Source organism: Rhinoraja longicauda, chromosome 2 (genome assembly GCF_053455715.1).
Source record: "Rhinoraja longicauda isolate Sanriku21f chromosome 2, sRhiLon1.1, whole genome shotgun sequence".
NCBI lineage: Eukaryota > Metazoa > Chordata > Chondrichthyes > Rajiformes > Arhynchobatidae > Rhinoraja > Rhinoraja longicauda.
This window is the reverse complement of record NC_135954.1, coordinates 76,980,208-77,000,454: the sequence shown is the minus strand read 5'-3', so window position 1 is coordinate 77,000,454 and position 20,247 is coordinate 76,980,208. Positions and strand designations below refer to the sequence as shown.

The 20,247-nt window shown below is 43.1% G+C and overlaps 1 protein-coding gene across 1 annotated transcript in view; it reads left to right on the top strand.

Annotated features, from left to right (window-relative positions):
* The window catches only part of LOC144606791 (ATP-dependent translocase ABCB1-like), a 66,162-nt gene that overhangs the window by 16,169 nt on the left and 29,746 nt on the right, over positions 1-20,247 (top strand). Inside the window, exons 9-15 of the mRNA XM_078423167.1 lie at positions 1,804-1,981; positions 4,800-4,913; positions 5,806-5,916; positions 8,935-9,060; positions 11,867-12,070; positions 13,992-14,162; positions 18,818-18,979. Of these exons, the coding sequence (XP_078279293.1) occupies positions 1,804-1,981; positions 4,800-4,913; positions 5,806-5,916; positions 8,935-9,060; positions 11,867-12,070; positions 13,992-14,162; positions 18,818-18,979 (1,066 nt within the window). The remainder of the gene's footprint in view (positions 1-1,803; positions 1,982-4,799; positions 4,914-5,805; positions 5,917-8,934; positions 9,061-11,866; positions 12,071-13,991; positions 14,163-18,817; positions 18,980-20,247) is intronic.

Sequence of the window (20,247 nt, the reverse complement as noted above, 5' to 3'; positions counted from 1 at the left end):
CTAGGTGTTTTTCTGCTCATTCCAATCAATAATTCCCAGCTCTTTTCTCCCCTACAATATAATCTCCAACTAATTTCACTCCTCTAAACTGATAACAAAATCCATTAATTATCCAAGCATTTCCAATTCCATATCCTCCAACTCTTGCAATCAGTTTTCGCTGTTCCTAATCTCTATAATACTTTTGGAATGGCCCACAACTCTTCCATTCCAATGCACTCAACTCTCCCACCTCTTCATAACTCTGACAATTTATCGCCAGCTCTTCCAATCCATCAACACGACTGTTCTTCCCCTGATCTTTTTCATCTTCCCATCTTTTAACCTTTCCCCTCTCCCATAATCCATCGAGCCCCATCCTTGATGTTGGTCTTTAATCGCCCTTTGTGAATACTGGGATCTACACAACCTTGTCCTCGGCCTTTCCTACTCCTTATTTCCCTCATTCGATTCTCCCGCTGTAAAGTGGACTGACCCATTGCACAGTCAGTTTTTCAATTGGGATGACTGCAGCCAGATGGCAAAATATGTAATCAACAGAGCTTTATTTGTCATTCGGTACCAAGGTACCGAACGAAACTACATAGCAGTCACACAAAAAAGAACACAAGACACATGACCCCAACACAAATGTCCATCACAGTGACTCCAAACACCCCCTCACTGTGATGGAGGCAACAAAACTTCCACTCTCTTCCCCACGCCCACGGACAGGCAGCTCGTCCCTGATCGACCCGCACAGTCCCCGCACGGGGATGGAAGTCCCCGCGGCCGAGTCGCACCGGGCGCTGATATGTCTCACGGCCAAACCGGGCGGTGGAAGGCCCCGCGACCAAGCCGCACCGGGCGATGTTAAGTCCAGCGGCCGAGCCGCACCAGCGATGAAAAGACCCGCGGCCAAGCCGCGCCGGGCGATGTCAGGCCCCGCGGCCCGGGCACTGTTAAGTCCAGCGGCCGAGCCGCACCAGCGATGTTAGGCCCCGCGGCCGAGCCGCACCGGGCACTGTTAAGTCCAGCGGGCGAGCCGCGCCGGGCGATGTTAAGTCCGCGCTGTGAGGAAGAGCTAAAAGAGAAAGGTTTCCCCCACCCACCCACACCACCACCCCCCCCACCCCCCACACCATCACCCCCCCACCCCCCACACATACACAACCAAAAACCTCCCAACACCGACACACAACAAAAAAAAAAGGAAAAAAGACGAACAGACTGCTAGCGAGCCGCAGCCGTTGGGCGCCGCCACTTCCGCTTTCTCATATTCTGTTATTAAATTAATCAGGATCTGGAAATAAGCTGCTTGCCCACATATCACCCATTACATCTGACTCAACTCCCTAAGCGCCACCATCACAATATGTCCCCCAGTCTCACCGATATTCTTGTCAAAATTGATGTCTCCCAACCCATGTATTCAGTACAGAACATGATCCATGAAAACTCCTAAAGGTCACCTTTTAGAAACCATACTGTGTGTGCCAATGCAAATTTCAATCAGCATTAAATCATGTGATTGGGATTTAATTGTCATTCAGGATAGGTTTAGAGGGATATGGGCCAAATGCAGGCAGGTGGGAATAGTATAGGTGGGACATGTTAGTCAGTGTGGGCAAGTTGGGCTGTTGGGCCTGTTTCCATGCTATATGACTCTGTCACTCTATTTAAACCTATCACATTAAAGCTGAGTTAACACAGGTAAATCTAGTAACATTTGTAAGTGGAACCACAGCATTATGGATATAGTTTCAATAGACAGTGATAGAAAAATTGTGCCCCAAAAATCACCTTTGTTTTTCTTTATTCCAGGTATAAAGTCAACCTAAAGCAAGCCAAGGAACTTGGAGTAAAGAAATCTATCACCACAAATATTTCAATTGGTGTATCACAGTTTTTAATTTTCTGCACCTATGCTCTAGCATTTTGGTATGGCTCAAAGTTGGTTGTTGACGAGCCAGAAAATTATACAGTCGGACGAGTTTTGATTGTGAGTATGTATTTTCATTGCTAAATGGTTACTAGAATTTTGTACAATGCTTTAACAAATACCTGCCATATTTTATATTTGTTCTCTGAACCGGCTATAGAATTGAAGGTTGCTAAACACTGAGAGGAAACACCAGATTTTAGAGATTTTATCGGTACAGTGCAGAGATGGGTGCTTCGGCCCACTGAGTCCAACGACGGCCAGCAATCACCCCGGACACTAGCACTATCCTACACGTTAGGGACGATTTACAATTTTTACCAAAGGCGATTAACCTACAAATTTGTATGTCTTTGGAGTGTGGGAGGAAAGTGGAACATCTGGAGATAACCAACACTGTCACTGGGAGAACGTCCAAACTCTGTACAGACTGCAAATGTAGTCAGGTGCAAACCTGGGTCTCTGGTGAAGTAAGGCAGAAACTCTACCCTGCTGTTGATACCTCAATAACTGAAACTGTAGTGGGTCTGGACGCAGCAGGAATCAGGCAAGACGCCAGGTAAGGATTAACAGTAACTTTAATGTAGCATCAGAACATCCACTCTTCAGTTTCCGGCACGAGTAAACTCTATCCCCTTCAGGCAAACCCCGTAGCTCCAGACCCCTCCCCAGCCCTGTCCACTCAGTGCCGACGGGGATGACCCAGGGAGTCACCTAATCCCCGGGCACCGCCACATGACCCCACCCCCAAGAACCGGAGGCACGAAACGGACAGGGGGACTTATGAGACGACCAGCCCGTGTGCGCACCACGTCGGTCGCAGGAACCGGAACCACTCCGCCAGGGGAAGACAACCGTGGGGATGCTGGGGGTAAGGGCTGGGTCAGGGTGGGAATGTGATGCTCCACCCCGTGCTTTGGGGCGGAGGAATGGAACCGGGGGTCGAGGAACCGGGGCTCAACCAGGCCACCACGCGATGGGTCTGACCCTTCCTCTGCGCGCCCCCCCGCGGGTGATAAGTACAAGGCCCTGAAGACCTTTCTGCTCCAGAAGTTCAGCCTCAGTGAGGCCGAGCGGGCGACCCAGATCCTCCGGATGCCGGTCCTGGGTCCTCCACCCCGAAGCACATTCCCACCACTAGCCCGCCCCTGGGCGCGGCGTCTTCCACTGGACAAGCTCCGTCTTGCTCGGGAGGAGTTCCGCCTTATGGAGTCCCTGGGTATTGTGCACCGCTCAGACAGCCCGTGGGCATCCCCGCTCCATATGGTCCCCAAGGCAAACGGTGGTTGGCGCCCTTGCGGTGACTACCATCGGCTTAACGATGCCACCATCGCTGACAGGTATCCGGTCCCCCACATTCAGGACTTTAACGAGCACCTGGCTGGGGCTATGGTGTTTTCCAAGGTCGATCTGGTGCGTGGCTACAATCAGATTCCCACCCATCCAGACGACGTCCCGAAGACAGCCATCGTGACACCATTTGGCCTTTTCGAATTCCTCTGTATGCCGTTTGGACTCATGAACGCTGCGCAAGCTTTTCAGCGGCTTATGGACTGTGTGCCGTGGCCTGGACTTTGTGTACGTGTACCTTGATGACATTTTGGTGGCAAGCCGCTCGAGACAGGAGCATGCTGCCCATCTCCGCCAGCTATGCCAGCGCCTCAGTGATCTTGGGCTGGCCATCAACATAGCTAAATGCCGTTCCCAGACAGGGTTGGCGCGGTGCGCCAGTTTCCCCGCCAGACCACCGTGAAGGGCCTCCAAGAGTTCGTTGGGATGGTGGCCTTTTACCACCGATTTGTGCCATCTGCAGCCCGGATCATGCGCCTGCTGTTCCACCTCATGGCGGGCAAGAGCAAGGAGGTCGAATGGACTGACATTGCAGTGGCAGCGTTCCAACAGGCCAAGGAAGACCTGGCTACGGCCACGATGCTCGTGCACCCACGGGCGGATGCACCAACCAGCCTGACGGTCGACACTTCGGATGTGGCTGTTGGGGCGGTGCAAGAACAGCGGATTGATGGGTGTTGGAAGCCTATCGCTTTCTTCAGCAGGCACCTCAGCGGCGCACAGCGAAACTACAGTGCCTTCGACCGTGAGCTCCTTGCCCTTTACCTTGCAGTCTGCCACTTCTGCTATTTCCTCGAGGGGCGAACCTTCACCGCGTACACGGACCACAAGCCCCTCACCTTTCCGTTCGCCAAGGTGTCCGACCCGTGGTCAGCTCGCCAGCAGCGGCAGTTGGCTTTCGTCTCGGAGTACACTACCTCCATCCGTTTCATCGGGGGCAATGACAACAGAGTGGCCGACGCCCTGTCTCGACCCGTGGTCCACGCCATCCTGCAAGTGGCCGATGGCATCGACTACTCAGCCCTGGCGGCGGCCCAGTTGACGGACAAGGAGATGTCCGCCCATCGTACCGCCCTTTCGGGCCTGCGTTTGGAGGACGTTCCCTGTGGCAGTGGGGGCGCGACGCTGCTGTGCGATGTATCCACCGGGCAGCCGCACCCCATCGTTCACCCTGGTGGTGCAGGGTGTTCGAGGTGCTCCACGGGCTGGCCCACTCTTCCATTCGTTAATTCTTACCTGGCGTCTTGCCTGATTCCTGCCGCGTCCAGACCCACTACACATCCCTAATTTTGTCATTGTTTCAGTGCATCTGTTCGCATTTGAGACCCTGTTCAATTGTTATGATAAATAAGCTCCTTTCATTTTCACCAGTATTCCTTAACCCACTTGATCCAGTTTTCAGTGATATATGTTGATAAAAGTTAGACTGTCATATAATATAAATCATCTCCTTTGCACAGCTTTTGAAAAGGAATGGTCCAGGTGAAATAAGTTCTACTGAGTGATTAACCTTATTTCATTCATACAGATCCTTTTCTCAGTGATGATAGGAGCATTCTCACTTGGTCAGGGACTAGCAAACCTAGAAGGTGTTTCAAAGGCTCGAACTGCTGCCTATGAAGTATATGACCTCATTGCAAAGGTAAATAACATCTTTTGTATCTTTCTCATGTTTAGCTTTCATAGAACAAAGAAAAGTACAGCACAGGAACAGGCCCTTTGGCCCACAATGTCTATGCTGAACATGATGCCAAGATAAACTAATCTCCTTTGTCTGCACATGATCCATATCCCTCCATTCCCTGCATATTCATGTGTCTATCTAAAAGCTTCTTAAACATCAATATTGTGTCTGCCTCCACCACCTCCCCTGGCCGTGCATTCTAGGGACTCACCACCCTTCTGTAAATTAACTTTTCCCTCGCATCTCCTTTGAACTTCGCCCCCTTCACCCTAAACCTATGCCTTCTAATCTTTAACATTTCTGGTACATGTTTAACGGAGAGTCGTCCGATGGTGCTATGGATAAACTGGTTCATTCCAGTTTTAGCTGTTTCGGCTATTTAACCAGGAGGAATCTCAGGCCATGGATTCCAAAAAACAAACAAGGTTTCTTTATTTTGATATCTGAACCAGCTTTTGGCTGAAAAAAAATGTGTTGATGGTGGCCCATTGATGGAACTTCTCACAGGCATACATTATAGAGTTACAGAGTCATACAGTGTGGAAACAGGTCTTTTGGCCCAACTTGCCCACAACGACCAACATGTCCCATCTATACTAGTCCCACTATGCCCGTTATGCACAAAAATATAACCAAACAGATGGGATACAAGGGAGTCACCTTAGTAAAACTGTAAACAATAATAATAGTAGAAATGTAGAAAGAAAACAAAATCATTGGGGAGAACATAAAAATAGTTTATATTGCATTGCAATATGTATTACATGCTCAGCTACCATGGAAGTGATTTAATTATCTATCTAAATTATTACAATGTAAATCTTTGTCTTTGCGTGTTTTTTTTTTTTAGCATCGTCCTATAGATAGCAGCTCCAATGATGGTCATAAGCTTGATAGTATCAAAGGAAACATTGAATTCAAGAATATTCATTTCAACTATCCAACCAGACCAGACAGAAAAGTATGCTTCATTATTGTTTATTTCATTTGCTTATGTCAATATACTTTACAAAAAACAAGACAAGAGTACTAATTTATGTTAGTTTATCAATAAATCCAAAAGCCCTTGACTAAGTATGTTTGATTCCCCTGATGGTTGGAAGGCAACTAGTGAAAAGACATATTGCCTGTGGTTGCAAGGGTAAGTCGAGTCAAGTTGTATTGTCATATGCACACGCATGGTGAGGTACAGGTACAGCAAACAATCTTGCTTGCAGCAGCATCCCAGGTACATAGATTCAGACAATACACAAAAACAATATTTACACATAAATTCTGAAATACAGTGAAATTTTAAAAAGCTGCAATAAAGAAGACGTTTGTGTAAAACACAATTAGAAAACAAGTCAATGGGACTGCCAGAGGGGGTATGTACATTTTCCTTGTCAAGGTAGGATTTGGACAAATCTCTTCTGCCAATTGATTACAGTAAGTGGAATGAATTCATCAAGATGCAGATTTGTCAAGATCAGAGAGTCTCATTGGGATGATAGGGAGAAGAGGGAGATTTGCAGGGACATTTAATACTGGTTTCAGAATGTGATGCAAAACTCCACCACACAGAAGTAATTTGACTCTTGCATTTCATTTTCTGAAGTCTTTTGGAGAAGGGAATCTGGTGGATGCTGTTACACAAGCAAAAATCTGTCATCTTTGAATAACCTAGAGTTTAATACATCAATCTGTTTGAGGCAAAAAATGAACTGCTGGAGGAACTCGGCAGGTCAGGCAGCATCTGCAAAAGCTAAGCATGGTTGATGTTTCAAGTCAAGACCCTGCATCAGGTCTGAGAGTGTAAAGCGAAGATGGACATTGTAAAGAAGGTGATATGGTGGGCATTTGGGAACTGTAGGAGAAGGGGAGAGGAGTCATAATGGGTCGAGTGTGTAGGCAGTAGGCAGATGGAACCAGGTGAGGGAGGGGAAAGAAACTACGTAACAGGGGAATGGAGATGGGTGCGGTGGGATTTGAAAAGAAGGGTTTGTGATAGGATCTAGATGGATCGGGAGGAGAGAGAAAGGAACAGGGCATGCGAGTTATCTGAAATTTGAGAATTCAGTGTTCATGGCATTGGACAGTATACCACTCAGACAGATTGTCTTTCATCTGTAGTCTCTTTTGTCTCCAACCTGTCTGAGGTCTACATTTAACGCAGCGCAGGAGGGCAGCAATTGCATTTTGTAGATGCAGCATTTATAACAAGGCATCTTTTATGGAAAGATGGGAAAAGCACATTAAGTATGCCAATGAATGTGTTTCTTTTATCTTTTATGTTATGTTTTTATTATCTTACTTTTAAAAAAAAGTTAAAGTAATCTACTAAAGCCAAAACATTATGACCACTGACAGGTGAAGTGAATAACATTGATTATCTTTTTACAATGGCACCTGACAAGGGGTGGGATATATCAGGCAGCAAGTGAACAGTCAATTCTTGAAGTTGATGTGTTGGATGCAGGAGAAATAGTCAGGAGTAAAGACCCGAGCGATTTTGACAAGTGCCAAATTGTTATGGCCAGACAACTGGGTGAGAGCATCTCTGAAACGGCAAGGCTTTTTGGGTGCTCTCGGTCAGCAGTGGTGAGTACCTACCAACAGTGGTCCGAGGAGGGATAAAACCACAAACTGGAGACAGGGTGTTGGGCGCCCAAGGCTCTTCGATGCGCAAGGGCTACGAAGGCTATCCCGTCTGGTCTGAACTGACAGATGGTCTACTGTGGCATAAGTCACAAAAAACTTTAATGGTGGTCACGGGAGGAATGTGTCACAATGCACAGTGCATCGCACCCTGCCGCATATGGGGCTGCATAACCGCAGACCGGTAGAGTGCCCATGATGACCCCTGTCCACTGTCGAAAGCACCTACATTGGGCACACAAGCGTTGGAACTGGACCTTAGAGCAGTGGAAGAAGGTCGCCTGGTCCGATGAGTCCCATTTTCTTTTAGATCATGTAGATGGCCAGGAACGTGTGCGCCCTTTACCTGGGGAAGTGATGGCAACAGGATGCACTGTGGGAAGACAACAAGCCAGTGGAGGGAATGTGATGTTCTGGGCAATGTTCTGCAGGGAAACCCTGGGTCCGGCCATTCATGTGGACGTCAATTTGGCATGTTCACCTACCTAAACATCGTTGCAGACCAGGTACACCCCTTCATCGCAATGGTATTCCCTGATGGCAATGGCCTCTATCAGCAGGATAAGTGCCCAATAAGTGCCCAAGTGTTCATGGTGTTGCCCTGGCCTCCAAATTCTCCAGATCTCAATCTGATTGAGCATCTGTGGGATGTACTGGATCGACAAGTCCGATCCAAGGTGGCCCCACCTCGCAACTTACAGGACTTGAAGGATCTGCTGCTAATGTTTTGGTGCCAGATACCGCAGGACACCTTCAGGGGTCTTGTAGAGTCCATGCCTCGGCGGGTCGGTGCTGTTTTGGCACCACACGGAGAACCAACAGCATATTAGGCAGGTGGTCATTAATGTTTTGGCTCATCAGTGTATATGTGATTAACAAACTGTTGTTTGAGGGAGAAAACAGTGAAACAGTGTGCCAGTTGTTACAGCTGCAAGGGTGAGATCAACTTCAGGTTCCTATCAGTACAATTGTGTCATAACATTGCCAATTCAACTCATTTGTTCGGATAGCTTCTGCCACTTTTTTTCTACAATGCTGAACTACCCAAACTAGCTCACCCTCTCCTCTGTATATCAGGGTGGATCAATTCTACACAGTTCAAAAATGTCATTGCAATTTTTTAAATAGGAACATGCAAACATTTTACATTTTGCTATTAAGTCTTTCCATCTTCCATCAGAAAGCATGACTAAAATATATGGACCCAAAACAAAAAGAAAGCAAGGGATGAAAAGTTATTTTAATATAGCAATGTGCTTGTAAGTTCTTTAATTTTAAAATGTGTCACTTTATATCACTTTGTTAAAAGATTATAACTCTGTAGTTTTCCCTTAAACTGTAGATTCTTAATGGTTTGAATGTGAAGATTACAAGAGGTCAGACCATGGCACTAGTTGGAGCGAGTGGCTGTGGTAAAAGCACGGCAGTTCAGCTGCTCCAGCGTTTCTATGACCCAGAAGCAGGAGAGGTAAGAGATACAGAAAGTACAGTTACAGAGGTACATGTGTTTTGAGGCACTGAAAGTACAATGGCTTACATAACTCCACACGCAGTGGTGTCAACCTAGGTCAAATGGAAAGAAGAGGCTTGGCTTGAATCAGGTGCCAAATCATTGGCTGGCAACTTGGCATTAAAACTTTACCTATTAACTGCAAAGAATGTCACATGCTAGCATTGGAAGATTGTATTACAATAACAAAGCAATAGTACAATGAGGGAGGTTTGGCTCTACCACCCTTTTAAGGTAGTGAATTTCAGACCCAACCGGTCAATGAGTGAAAAAGTTTTCTTCACTTCCCTCGAATCCTTCTACCAGTTAACCCTCACCCATGCCATTTAGTTACTGACCTTTTAGAGAAATATAGTCATACAGCACAGAAACAGGCCCTTCGGTCCAACCGATCCATGCCAACCAACCAAGATGACCTAGGTTAATCCCATTTTCCTGCCTTTGGCCTGTATCCCTTTAAACCTATCCTATACTTGTACCTGTTCAAGTGTCTTTTAAATACAATTATATACTACCTCCTCTGGCAGCTCATTCCACATACCCAAAATGCTCAGAGTGAACGTTGCTCCTAAAGTTCCTCTTAAATCTTGCCCCTCTCACCTTAAACCTATGTCCTCTCATTCTTGATTTCCCTGCCCTGAGTAAAAGACTCTCTGCATTCATTCTTTCTATTCATGATTTTATAGACCTCTATAAGATCACCCCTCAGCATCCTGTGCTCCCTACAGTTCATGCCCTCAACATCCGGCAATATCCGCATCATTCTTCTCTGCACTCTTCCAGCTAAATGACATCTTCATAGATTAGGTGACCAAAACAGAACATAGTACTTCAAATGTAGCCTCACCAAAGTATTCTGCATCTGTAACATAACGTTGCAACGTCTATACTCAATACCCTAATTGATGAAGGCCAGAGTACCCAAAGCCTTTGTTACCACCCTCAGGGAACTATGTACTTGTAATTTCCAGATCTATCTGCTTTCCAACATTTCCCAGGGATCTACCACTCACTGTAAAGTTCCTGCCCTGGTTCAACTTCCCAAAACAAACCTCTCGGTTATCTGCATTAAAGTACATTAGCCCTTTCTAAGACACTCATTTAATAACAAGAAACTGCAGATGCTGGTTCATGCCAAAGACTGACACAAAATAATGGAGAAACTCAGTGGGTCAGGCAGCATCTCTGAAGAACGTGGAGAGGTGACATTCCATCACCAATCTATTTTCTTCAGAGATGCTGCCTGACCCGTTGAGATACTCTATCATTTTGAGTCGATCCAAAGACTTTCATGAACAATGCACCTCATCTAATTCTCTCTGCAATCACCAATGTTCCACAGAAAACAATCACTTTTTGCCCATTGCTCTATCGTTAATTATATGTTGGTGCCTTGCAAATTAATAAGAGGTTTGTTTTAGAAACAACTTCAGAAATAGTATTCAGTGAGAGTTAAACTATTGCAAAATCACTTTCCACTGAAAAGTAAATACTTACGGTGGCACTTAATAATTCACTGGTATTGGAAGAACAGTTCCTAATTGACTTATTACAGTTTCTAAGCATACATTGAGACCTACAGCTGAAAACAAGCACATATTCTTCATTTATTTGAATTGATGCAAAAAGTAAATAATTTTTTACACAGCTTTCATTGTCCACAGGGAGAGATGTTCAGTACCTTAGCCTTAGTTTACCAATTTTCTTTTTAATTGATCGACTAACCTTCACATACATGAGTAGTTATTTATATCAGAAGATAAAATAAATATATCAACACTAGAATTAAAGAGTCAAGGAGTTATATAGCACAGTACCGGCCCTTCTTGTACCACCCTTTTCAGGCAGTGAGTTTCAACCGGTCAATGAGTGAAAAAGTTGTCTTCGTTTCCCTCTAATCCTTCTACCAGCTGACTCTCACCCATGCTATTTAGTTACTGACCATTTAGTGTAATACAGCCATGCAGTCATACACCACAGAAACAGGCCTTTCTGTCCAACCGATCCATGCCACCCAAGATGACCTAGGTTAATCCCATTTGCCTGCATTTGGCCTGTATCTCTTTAAACCTATCCTATACATGTACCTGTTCAAGTGTCTTTTAAATACGATTATAGTACCTGTCACAACTACATCCTCTGGCAGCTCGTTCCACATAGGTAACATGCAAAATTCTAGACAACTAAATGTAAAGAAGTTGCAGAAAAGAAATTTGGAGAGATACATGGGTCGGAAAGATTTAGAAGGATATGGGCCAAAGGTAGGCAAATAGGACTAGATTTAACCTTCCTAACCTGTGGGACTTTGTCAAAGGCCTTGCTAAAATCCACGTCAACAATATTTACCATATTACCCTCGTCAATACTCTTGCTCATCCGTTTAAAAAATGAATCATGCTTGTGTGATATGATTTCCCACTTACAAAGCAATGCTGACTTTTTCCAATCAAACCTTGCTTTCTAAATCCAGATAGATCCTGCCGTGCTGAATTCCCTTGAATAACTTTCCCACCACTGATGGGAAGTATCACCAACTTGTAGTTCCTTGGGTTGCCCTTGTAGTCTTCTTCAATAATGGAACAAAAATCTCTGCAAGAGTTCCAACAATTTCTTCTCTTGCTTCATGCAATGTTCAAAGACCCCAACATCAAAAGAAAAATAAAATATAGTGGAAATCTGAAATACATCAAAATATGTTAATATTATTTAACAAAACAATTATTTTACAGGAAAGAGATTAAAGCTATTGCTTCTGATAATTTAGATAACTCTCGATGAGCATGACATCCGTACACTGAATGTGAAGTGGTTGAGACAACACATTGGCATTGTGAGCCAGGAACCAATTCTGTTTGCTACAACAATTGCTGAAAACATTCGCCATGGCCGAGAGGACGCGACTGATGAAGATATTGAGCAAGCGGCAAAGGAAGCAAATGCTTATGATTTTATATCAATGCTACCTGATGTAAGTCATTACTGGTGGATTTAAACTAAACAGTGGGTTTAAACGGGTGGGTTTAAACTAAATAGCGGGAGGGAGGTATTAACAAATTGGGAGTATGAGGATGGAGTTAAAGGGGAAGTGTACAGGAAAAGTTACAAAAGACACCCAAATTAATGGGACGGAAAGTTCAAGAAGGGATAAGAGAGTAAGGTCAGGTGAAATAGGAACTGGTGTGTGAGGGGAGGTGAATACTGAATTAAAAGTGTTATATATGAATGCGCGAAGTATCATAATCATAATCCTACATTATTAGCCAAGTATGTTTTGCAATATATGTGGAATTTCACTTGCCAGACAGTCATACCAATAAAAAGCAACAGAACACACAAAATACATTTTAACTTGAACATCCACCACAGTGACTCCTCCGCATTCCTCACTGTGATGGAAGGCGAGAAAAAGTTCAATCTCTTCCCTTCTTTGTCCTCCAGCGGTCGGAGGCCTCGAACCCATTTACGGGACGATCTTGACTCCCATAGCCAGTGGTCGGGCCTTCGTCGTCGGGGCGATCATGCACCTGCATCGGGGGAGAATCTCAGCTCCCTTTAGTCCCTTGCGAAGGGTGACATGGAATCAGAAGATGTAGAGTCATTGTGGATAGAACTGAGAAATTGTAAGGGTGAAAAGACCCTAATGGGAGTAATCTAAAGGCCCCCAAACAGCAGCCTGGAGATAGGGTACAAGTTGCATCAGGCGTTAAAATTAGCATGTAACAAACATCCACCACAGTGGCTCCCCACATTCCTCACTGTAATGGCAGGTAATGAAGTTCAATCTTCTTCCTCTTTCTTTTCGGGGATGTCGAACCATCCACAGTCGGGGCGATCTAAGCCCCCGCAACCGCTGATTCGGAGGCCTCGCGTCAGGGTGAACAAAACTCTTGCGTCGGGGCGGTTGCAACTCTCTCTGTGGCATGAAGCTCCCAAGTCAGCCTCTTCTTACCAGAGACTGCGGGTCAGGTAGTATCACTGGAGAAAGAAAGGATGGGTGACATTTCGGGTCGGGACCCTTCTTCAGACTGGCTGTGTAAACAATAGACGGGCATGGGGTTGGCATTGATGCAGTGGGCCAAGGGACAGTTTCTATCCTATACAGCTTCATATCATTATGATTCTAAATGCATAAGCCCAGATGATAGTTTTTTTTAAAGTTAGAAAGTCTCTTTCGAAATTGTCTTGTATCCTTTCGTTCCTCTGTCAATTTGCTGAGCCAGTCTACATTGATATTCATGATTTAAATCTGATCTGATCCCATGACCAATGGCGACATTGACAAATATGCAGCACTCTCTAAATGTATCTGAGATATAGCCCCCTTCTCTGTTGAAAAAAGGAATATCGTCGGTGCATCACTAATTCTGTAATGGATGGATAATTAATCTGCTATAAAGAAAGTGTCATAATTCAAAAGCGCAATTTTCACATTCACCTTCACAGAAATGAGATTTGAATGGGTCTTGCGATGGACATGCAATCAATGGCACCAGGTTCATGTTCAGGCAAGAAGATGAAAACTATCTCTGGAGACATTGGAAAACTGATAGCTGGAGTTGGCATAAGGGTCAGGTGGCCTATTCTTGTTTCTATTTCTTTTAGTTTTAGTGTTCATACAGCCATTAATTTGGTCAAAGTAGGCACATTTATATCTCACTGTACACATATCAGTGAGATATCAATTTTATTAATATTTATTTTATTGGATATATTTAATAAATCAGCTTTACTTCATCTCCAGTGATGGTTACTTCAGTTATTTTGATCTTAAGCTCAGGAATTCTGTCTTTGAACACCAATTTTTCATGAGCCCCTTTCAAGATTAATTTGCTGTATTTGTTTAAAGACTGTAGGAAATAGCTTAAGGTTTGTGCTTTCAAATCTTACAGAAATTTAACACAATTGCTGGTGAAAGAGGTACCCAGCTGAGTGGTGGACAGAAGCAGCGAATTGCTATTGCACGTGCAATAGTCAGCAACCCAAAAATTCTTTTGCTGGATGAAGCGACATCTGCTCTCGATACTCAGAGTGAATCCATAGTGCAGGCAGCTCTGGATAAGGTAAGTGGGCGTGAATTAAGGCATACCAGAATTCCTCACTGACCCCTCTATTATGTATCAGACTGCTTGAAGAAGCGTCATTTAACAAAAAAACTTGAATTACTTATACCTACTGAAAGTATTAAATTTACTTCCAGGTTTCTTCTTTCATATGAAAAGTTTTACTAAGCCTCGAATAATGTTTAATTCTTTAAGCCGCAAAAGTTTGAATGTCCTTGAATTTTAATTTCCATGTAATTTGGACAGAGTAAAGCAGATACCTGATCCAATCCCATCAGCTTCTGAGAAGGCATGTTCATTACAATTATTGCATGGTTTTTAATTTCCACTCTCACATTCTCTTTTTTTATAATGGCATGATCATTGTTCCTGAGATTTCCCGTTTCCTAGCTTTTACAGACACCACCTCCCTAATTCCCCACTGTACTCAAATTGAAAATGTTAAACTCCATCCTTACCCAGATTCTCCTGACCTTTCTCAATATTCCAGGCTTTTACAAAGGTGTTAGAATTATAAGAATGACTCGCATTGTCCTCTCTGCTATGTCATTCAACCTCAGTGTCGTTTACTTTCAATATTTTGCTTCACCTAGATAACTCTAATAATTATGGACATGGAACTCTAACAGGCTATATGATGTTTTAAGATGTGGAATTGCAGAAAAACTGTGAATGAGCACCCAGTATATTTATGATAAAAATTTGAGTTGATTTATAAATGGGTTCTGGATTCATGTGATTATCAAAAGTACCGACAGGCACAAGATATTGTTGCACAAGATATTGTTTTACTGGAATGAGGCTTGCAATCGGAGTTCTACCCACTGGATGAAATAATATTGAACCTAATTATGATATGTCTATGGTGGGGAAGGAAAGAATGGATTTAGTGGCAGAGATGGGAAGTGAAAGGGTGAGACAAACAACACTGCTGACTATGGAATCTGATGAGAAAAGAAAGTGATGAGTGGAATCGGGTAAGGTGGGGATGGTGGATGAATGGAACCAGTAGGGGAGAGGACAGAGAACCCATAGGTCCGAGTCCTTTTTTTGGCTCCACTTTTCACCTCCTAATCTGTGTTGCAATCTTTACTGGACCCTTCCTCACCTGTCTCCATCTACCCTTCAAACTCTCTTCACCTGGATCCACCTGGCTACTGCCTCCTCCTTCACCTGTTCATGCTGTCTATCTCTCCTTTATATTCTTAGCCCCAATGTAGGGTCTTGACCTGAAACATCAAATTTCCTTTTGGCTCCACAGATGCTGCTTGATCCACTGTGTTCCTCCACCAGCTAACTTTATGCTCCAGATTCCAGTATCTCCTGTGTCTCCATGTACTATACAATGCTCCATTTAAGAATTTTAATTAATTTTATTCTCTTGTGTTCAATTGTAGCTGTTTTAATGCCTTGACTGTCATATAAAAAGTACAATTAATTCAATAGGCATCTGTTGAAGGTGGAGATAAACTATTATTTTAATGATATCTAAACAATATAATGTAAAAGAAACCCAAGCTGGTTTAACCAATTGAGAATTCTAGCAAAAGATCTGGAATATACGAAACGTCCCTCAATTGCTCATTCTCCTTTTGGTAATCAGTTACATTCCTCAGGAAATAAGGCTGTCAATAGTTTCAAAAGTAAGAAATGTTATTATATCTTCCAAGAACACCTTAAGTAATGTCCCATACAATTGCCGCATTATTTAGAAAATGTTGCAGCCTGTTAGTGTGAAGCAACTTCCGCACAATAAAGATCAAATCATCTGTTTGAGGTGCATTATCCCTTTTACTAATGGAGTTATAATTATTTCTTCACATCCTCAATGATTCAAATGGGCAGATTGGTCAATTCTTGTATGGAGCTTTGTGTTTCGGATGTGCATGCTCATTTGAACTTGAATTTTGGTGTTGACAGGCCAATATCTTAGAGTCATAGATTGATACAGTGTGGAAGCAGGCCCTTAGGCCCACCTTACCCACACCAGCCAACATGTCTCAGTTACACTAGTCCCACCTGCCCATGTTTGGTCTGTATCCCTCCAATCCTGTCCTATCCATGAATTAGGTTAATTTGAAGGTCTACTTGTAGATGGACCAGAATATGTATACCATGCACCTTAAATGAAAACATGAGAAGAAAAGTTAAGACAAATGATCTTCCACTTGGAAGAGTGGAGATAAAAAGCTCCAGTTCATTCCAGTCAGACGATAGAATGAGGTCACGCACAATTTTTAATCAGTACAGGTGACTTGGACTCTAATTTAAACGTTTGAAAATACTATGGGATATGCTGGCCTCTGTTTTAAAAGATTGATATGACTTTTGTTCACAAACTAATGAAAATTAAGTTCCTGTTTGTCAATTAAAGGTTTTCTGCAAGGAATTTAGCATCAGTGGAAGTTTGACTCATTTTAGATGACTAGTTTCTTGTTGCCTAGCTTGCTTTGGAAACACTCTCACTGAGAATTTTACTTTCTTCCTAGTAAAGTGTTCTGAACCCATTTTGGTTCACAAATTCCAGACATATAATATGTAATTTTAGTGCATTCCATTTCAGCATCTTAATTTTCTCTCCATACAACTTCTATTGGTCAAGCCAACTATAGGAAAAAAATGTTAAAGTTGGCAACACAGTGGTCACTTGATTTGGGGGATAGTCTAAAAGACTTTTGGCATTTCAAGTTTAGCATTTATTGGCATATGCACACGTACGATGAGGTACAGGTGCAATGAAAATCTTGCTTGCAGAAGTATCACAGGCGTATAGATGACACACAAAAACATAAATTATACACAAGTAATATGTCGGACCTGAGAGTCCCAATGCACAAGTTATTAAAAGTGGCAGACACAAGAAACTGCAGAAGCTGGTTTACAAAAATTGACGCAAAGTACTGGAGTAACTCAATGGGTCATGCAGCATCTCTGGAAAACTCTCTGCTATTTCAGTCAGGACCAACTCAAAACCTCACCTATACGTGTTCCCCAGAGATTCTGCTTGACCCGCTGAGTTATTCCACCACTTTGTGCCTATATTTCATTAAACATGGCAGGCAGGTTGTGAAAACAGGTAAAGAGGCATAGGCCATTCCAAGCTTATCAACAGAGACATTGTGTGTAACAAGTCAGGACATTATTGTGAACTTTATAAAATAATGTTCCAGCCTCATCTGTTGCACAATGTTCCATTCCTGTCACCACATTATTGAAAGAAAGTGAAGGGATGAAGATGATCTAAAAAATCTATGAGAATAGTTCCTGGAATGAGTGATACGGTTATAAAAAATGATTGTAGTGGCTGGGAGCATTTTCTCTACTGGAGGATAATGAGAGGCTGAGGGGATTTGATTGTAGTACATAAAATAATGAGTCTGAACAGAGTGGATAGTGGGAGACTGTTATCTTTGGCAATGTAGTGGAGGATAGAGGACACAGATATAAAGCAGAAGGGAATTGAGAGTGACATGCAGAAATACTTTTTGGTGAAAGTTGTGGAGGAATCTGGATGCACTGGCTGTTGATGTGTTAGAGGCAGCTTCTAATGTGTGCTTCAAGAGAGATAAAAAATTGCAAAGTTGCAGTTAAAGGGATAGTGTATAGAACTAGAATTCACAGTGAGTTCATGGACAAGAAGGGCATCTACTATTCCCTGGTAATCAGCTTTGTTTATTTTGTTCTGAGACTGATGCGTTTGTATAATTTGCTTGCAAATTATTAATATTTTAAGGAAATGGGAAACCTAAGAGGTTATTTTCTATTCGTGGTAGAACCTTTTAAGAGCAGAAATGCCAGCCAAATGGCCTCCTTCTTTGCTGTAACCATTCTCTGATGCCATGTCCAGTGGTGGCACACATGCAGCTTTCAGCAGAATAGAGAATATAGTCCAAGTGTTAAATCAATTCCAAAGAATGATTATGCCTGAAATATGAAGGACAAGGCTTCTTTCCAGGGTTACTATCATATCATATCATATATATACAGCCGGAAACAGGCCTTTTCGGCCCTCCAAGTCCGTGCCGCCCAGCGATCCCCGTACATTAACACTATCCTACACCCACTAGGGACAATTTTTTACATTTACCCAGCCAATTAACCTACATACCTGTACGTCTTTGGAGTGTGGGAGGAAACCGAAGATCTCGGAGAAAACCCACGCAGGTCACGGGGAGAACGTACAAACTCCTTACAGTGCAGCACCCGTAGTCAGGATCGAACCTGAGTCTCCGGCGCTGCATTCGCTGTAAAGCAGCAACTCTACCGCTGCGCTACCGTTACTGTCTGGACCACTCCTGTTTGGAAACTTTCTTGTATCTGTTTCTTGTTATGTTTAATGCTTTAACAATGCTTTAGAAAGGCTCTAGTCGATTCTAATAATTTGTCTTAATAAAATTAAAGGTTCAAGATTATGCTACATGATTATTAATGTATAACAACTTAACACACATCTCTCACATCATTTGACTCCACTTTAAGATAAGTATTGTAATCGCAAGCAAGGGGATTTATTTTGTTAATAGTCACGTTTCAAAGCAAGTAAACCAAAGCCTTTCATTAACAAGCAATGTGATTCCCCAAATTTAATATTTTAATGTTTCCAACCATTGTGAACAAGATTTAGATCATTCTTTCTGATCACCTTTTCACTACAGGCCAGAGCAGGTCGTACAACCATCGTGATTGCCCATCGCCTCTCAACAATCAGTACTGCTGATACCATTGCTGTCTTTTCCAATGGAGTAGTTTCTGAACAAGGTGTGCACAGTGAGCTCATGGACAAGAAGGGCATCTACTATTCCCTAGTAATGCAGCAGGTAAGCAGTAAACTGCAACCAAATCACCTTTGTTTATTTGTTCTTCTATGACTGATATAGCTGTAGAATTTGCTTGCAAACTATTAATATGTGAAAAATAGGAAATCCGAGGAGGTCACTTTCTATTCATGACTTTCTCCTTAATGGCAGAAATGCCAGTCTTGGGTCGTGGTATTGCATTTTTAAATGTTAAATTATCACAGTGGAGACTTGTTGACATTTTTTCCTCTTTGCCACGGATTATCTGAGTTGAGGACGCAATAACCTGGAAAATTGGTCACCTGTTTAGTGTAATAATTTTAAGCAAATTGGCCGATGTTATTCTATGCAAATCTGAAAGACCCTTCATTTAGAAGTCTGGGTTTCAGAAGACTTTCATTGCATCCAGTAGCCTATGGCAGATGTTGGGACTGATCTCAAAAAACAACTGACACACTGGCACGCTTTCTGCTGAGCCTGAGTCTTTTCAATCCTCTAAGAGATCGGCTTTTAAATGTAAGTGTTTTGGAGTAATTTAAGAATAAGCATTTGAGAGTATGCAGATGAGTGGTAAAATGAAAATTCTGTAAGAATACGAAGTGGATGATCACAGAATTGATGATTGTTAAACATGAGGATTTTTCTTGTCCCCCATTGAATGGGAATGAAACAGGTGGAATGCATGATTAATTGGGCCAATGGGAATGTGAGACTACAAAGTGTGTTTTAAGTTATTGGATAGGAGGAGTTCATCATATTTGTATGGAGGAACATAAACAGAATGAGATATATAAAAGCCTATCCATGTTCTTCAGAGATGCTGCCCAACCCATTGAGTTACCCAGCATTTGGTATCTCTTTTTGTACACCAGCTTCTGCCGTTCCTTGTCTCTACATTCTCACTCCGACATCTTTATCTTTAATCTTCTGAATCTTCTGAAGAGCAGCAGCATGTCATCTTTCATTGAGGCAGGCCACCGCCAGTCCCGATGTGAGACCATGCACGTATGACATTAACTCAGTTGTCTCTCCATAGGCCTCATCTGAATACCAACATATTTTCAGCAATCACTTCTCTTTCAGCAGTCCGGTAACTGATCTTTTGTGCATCACACAGTTACTCTATATTCCAGTTAGTCCTGTTCACTCGAACATCCGCCACCTGCTATCTCCCTGAACCTACACTCCTCCAGACAGATCAGCTGTGATCAACAGGATGGCACCAAATGTAACCGTCCCTTGGACAGTCTTGTTTTCTGCACTATCACATAGACATTTTTTTGTCCTCT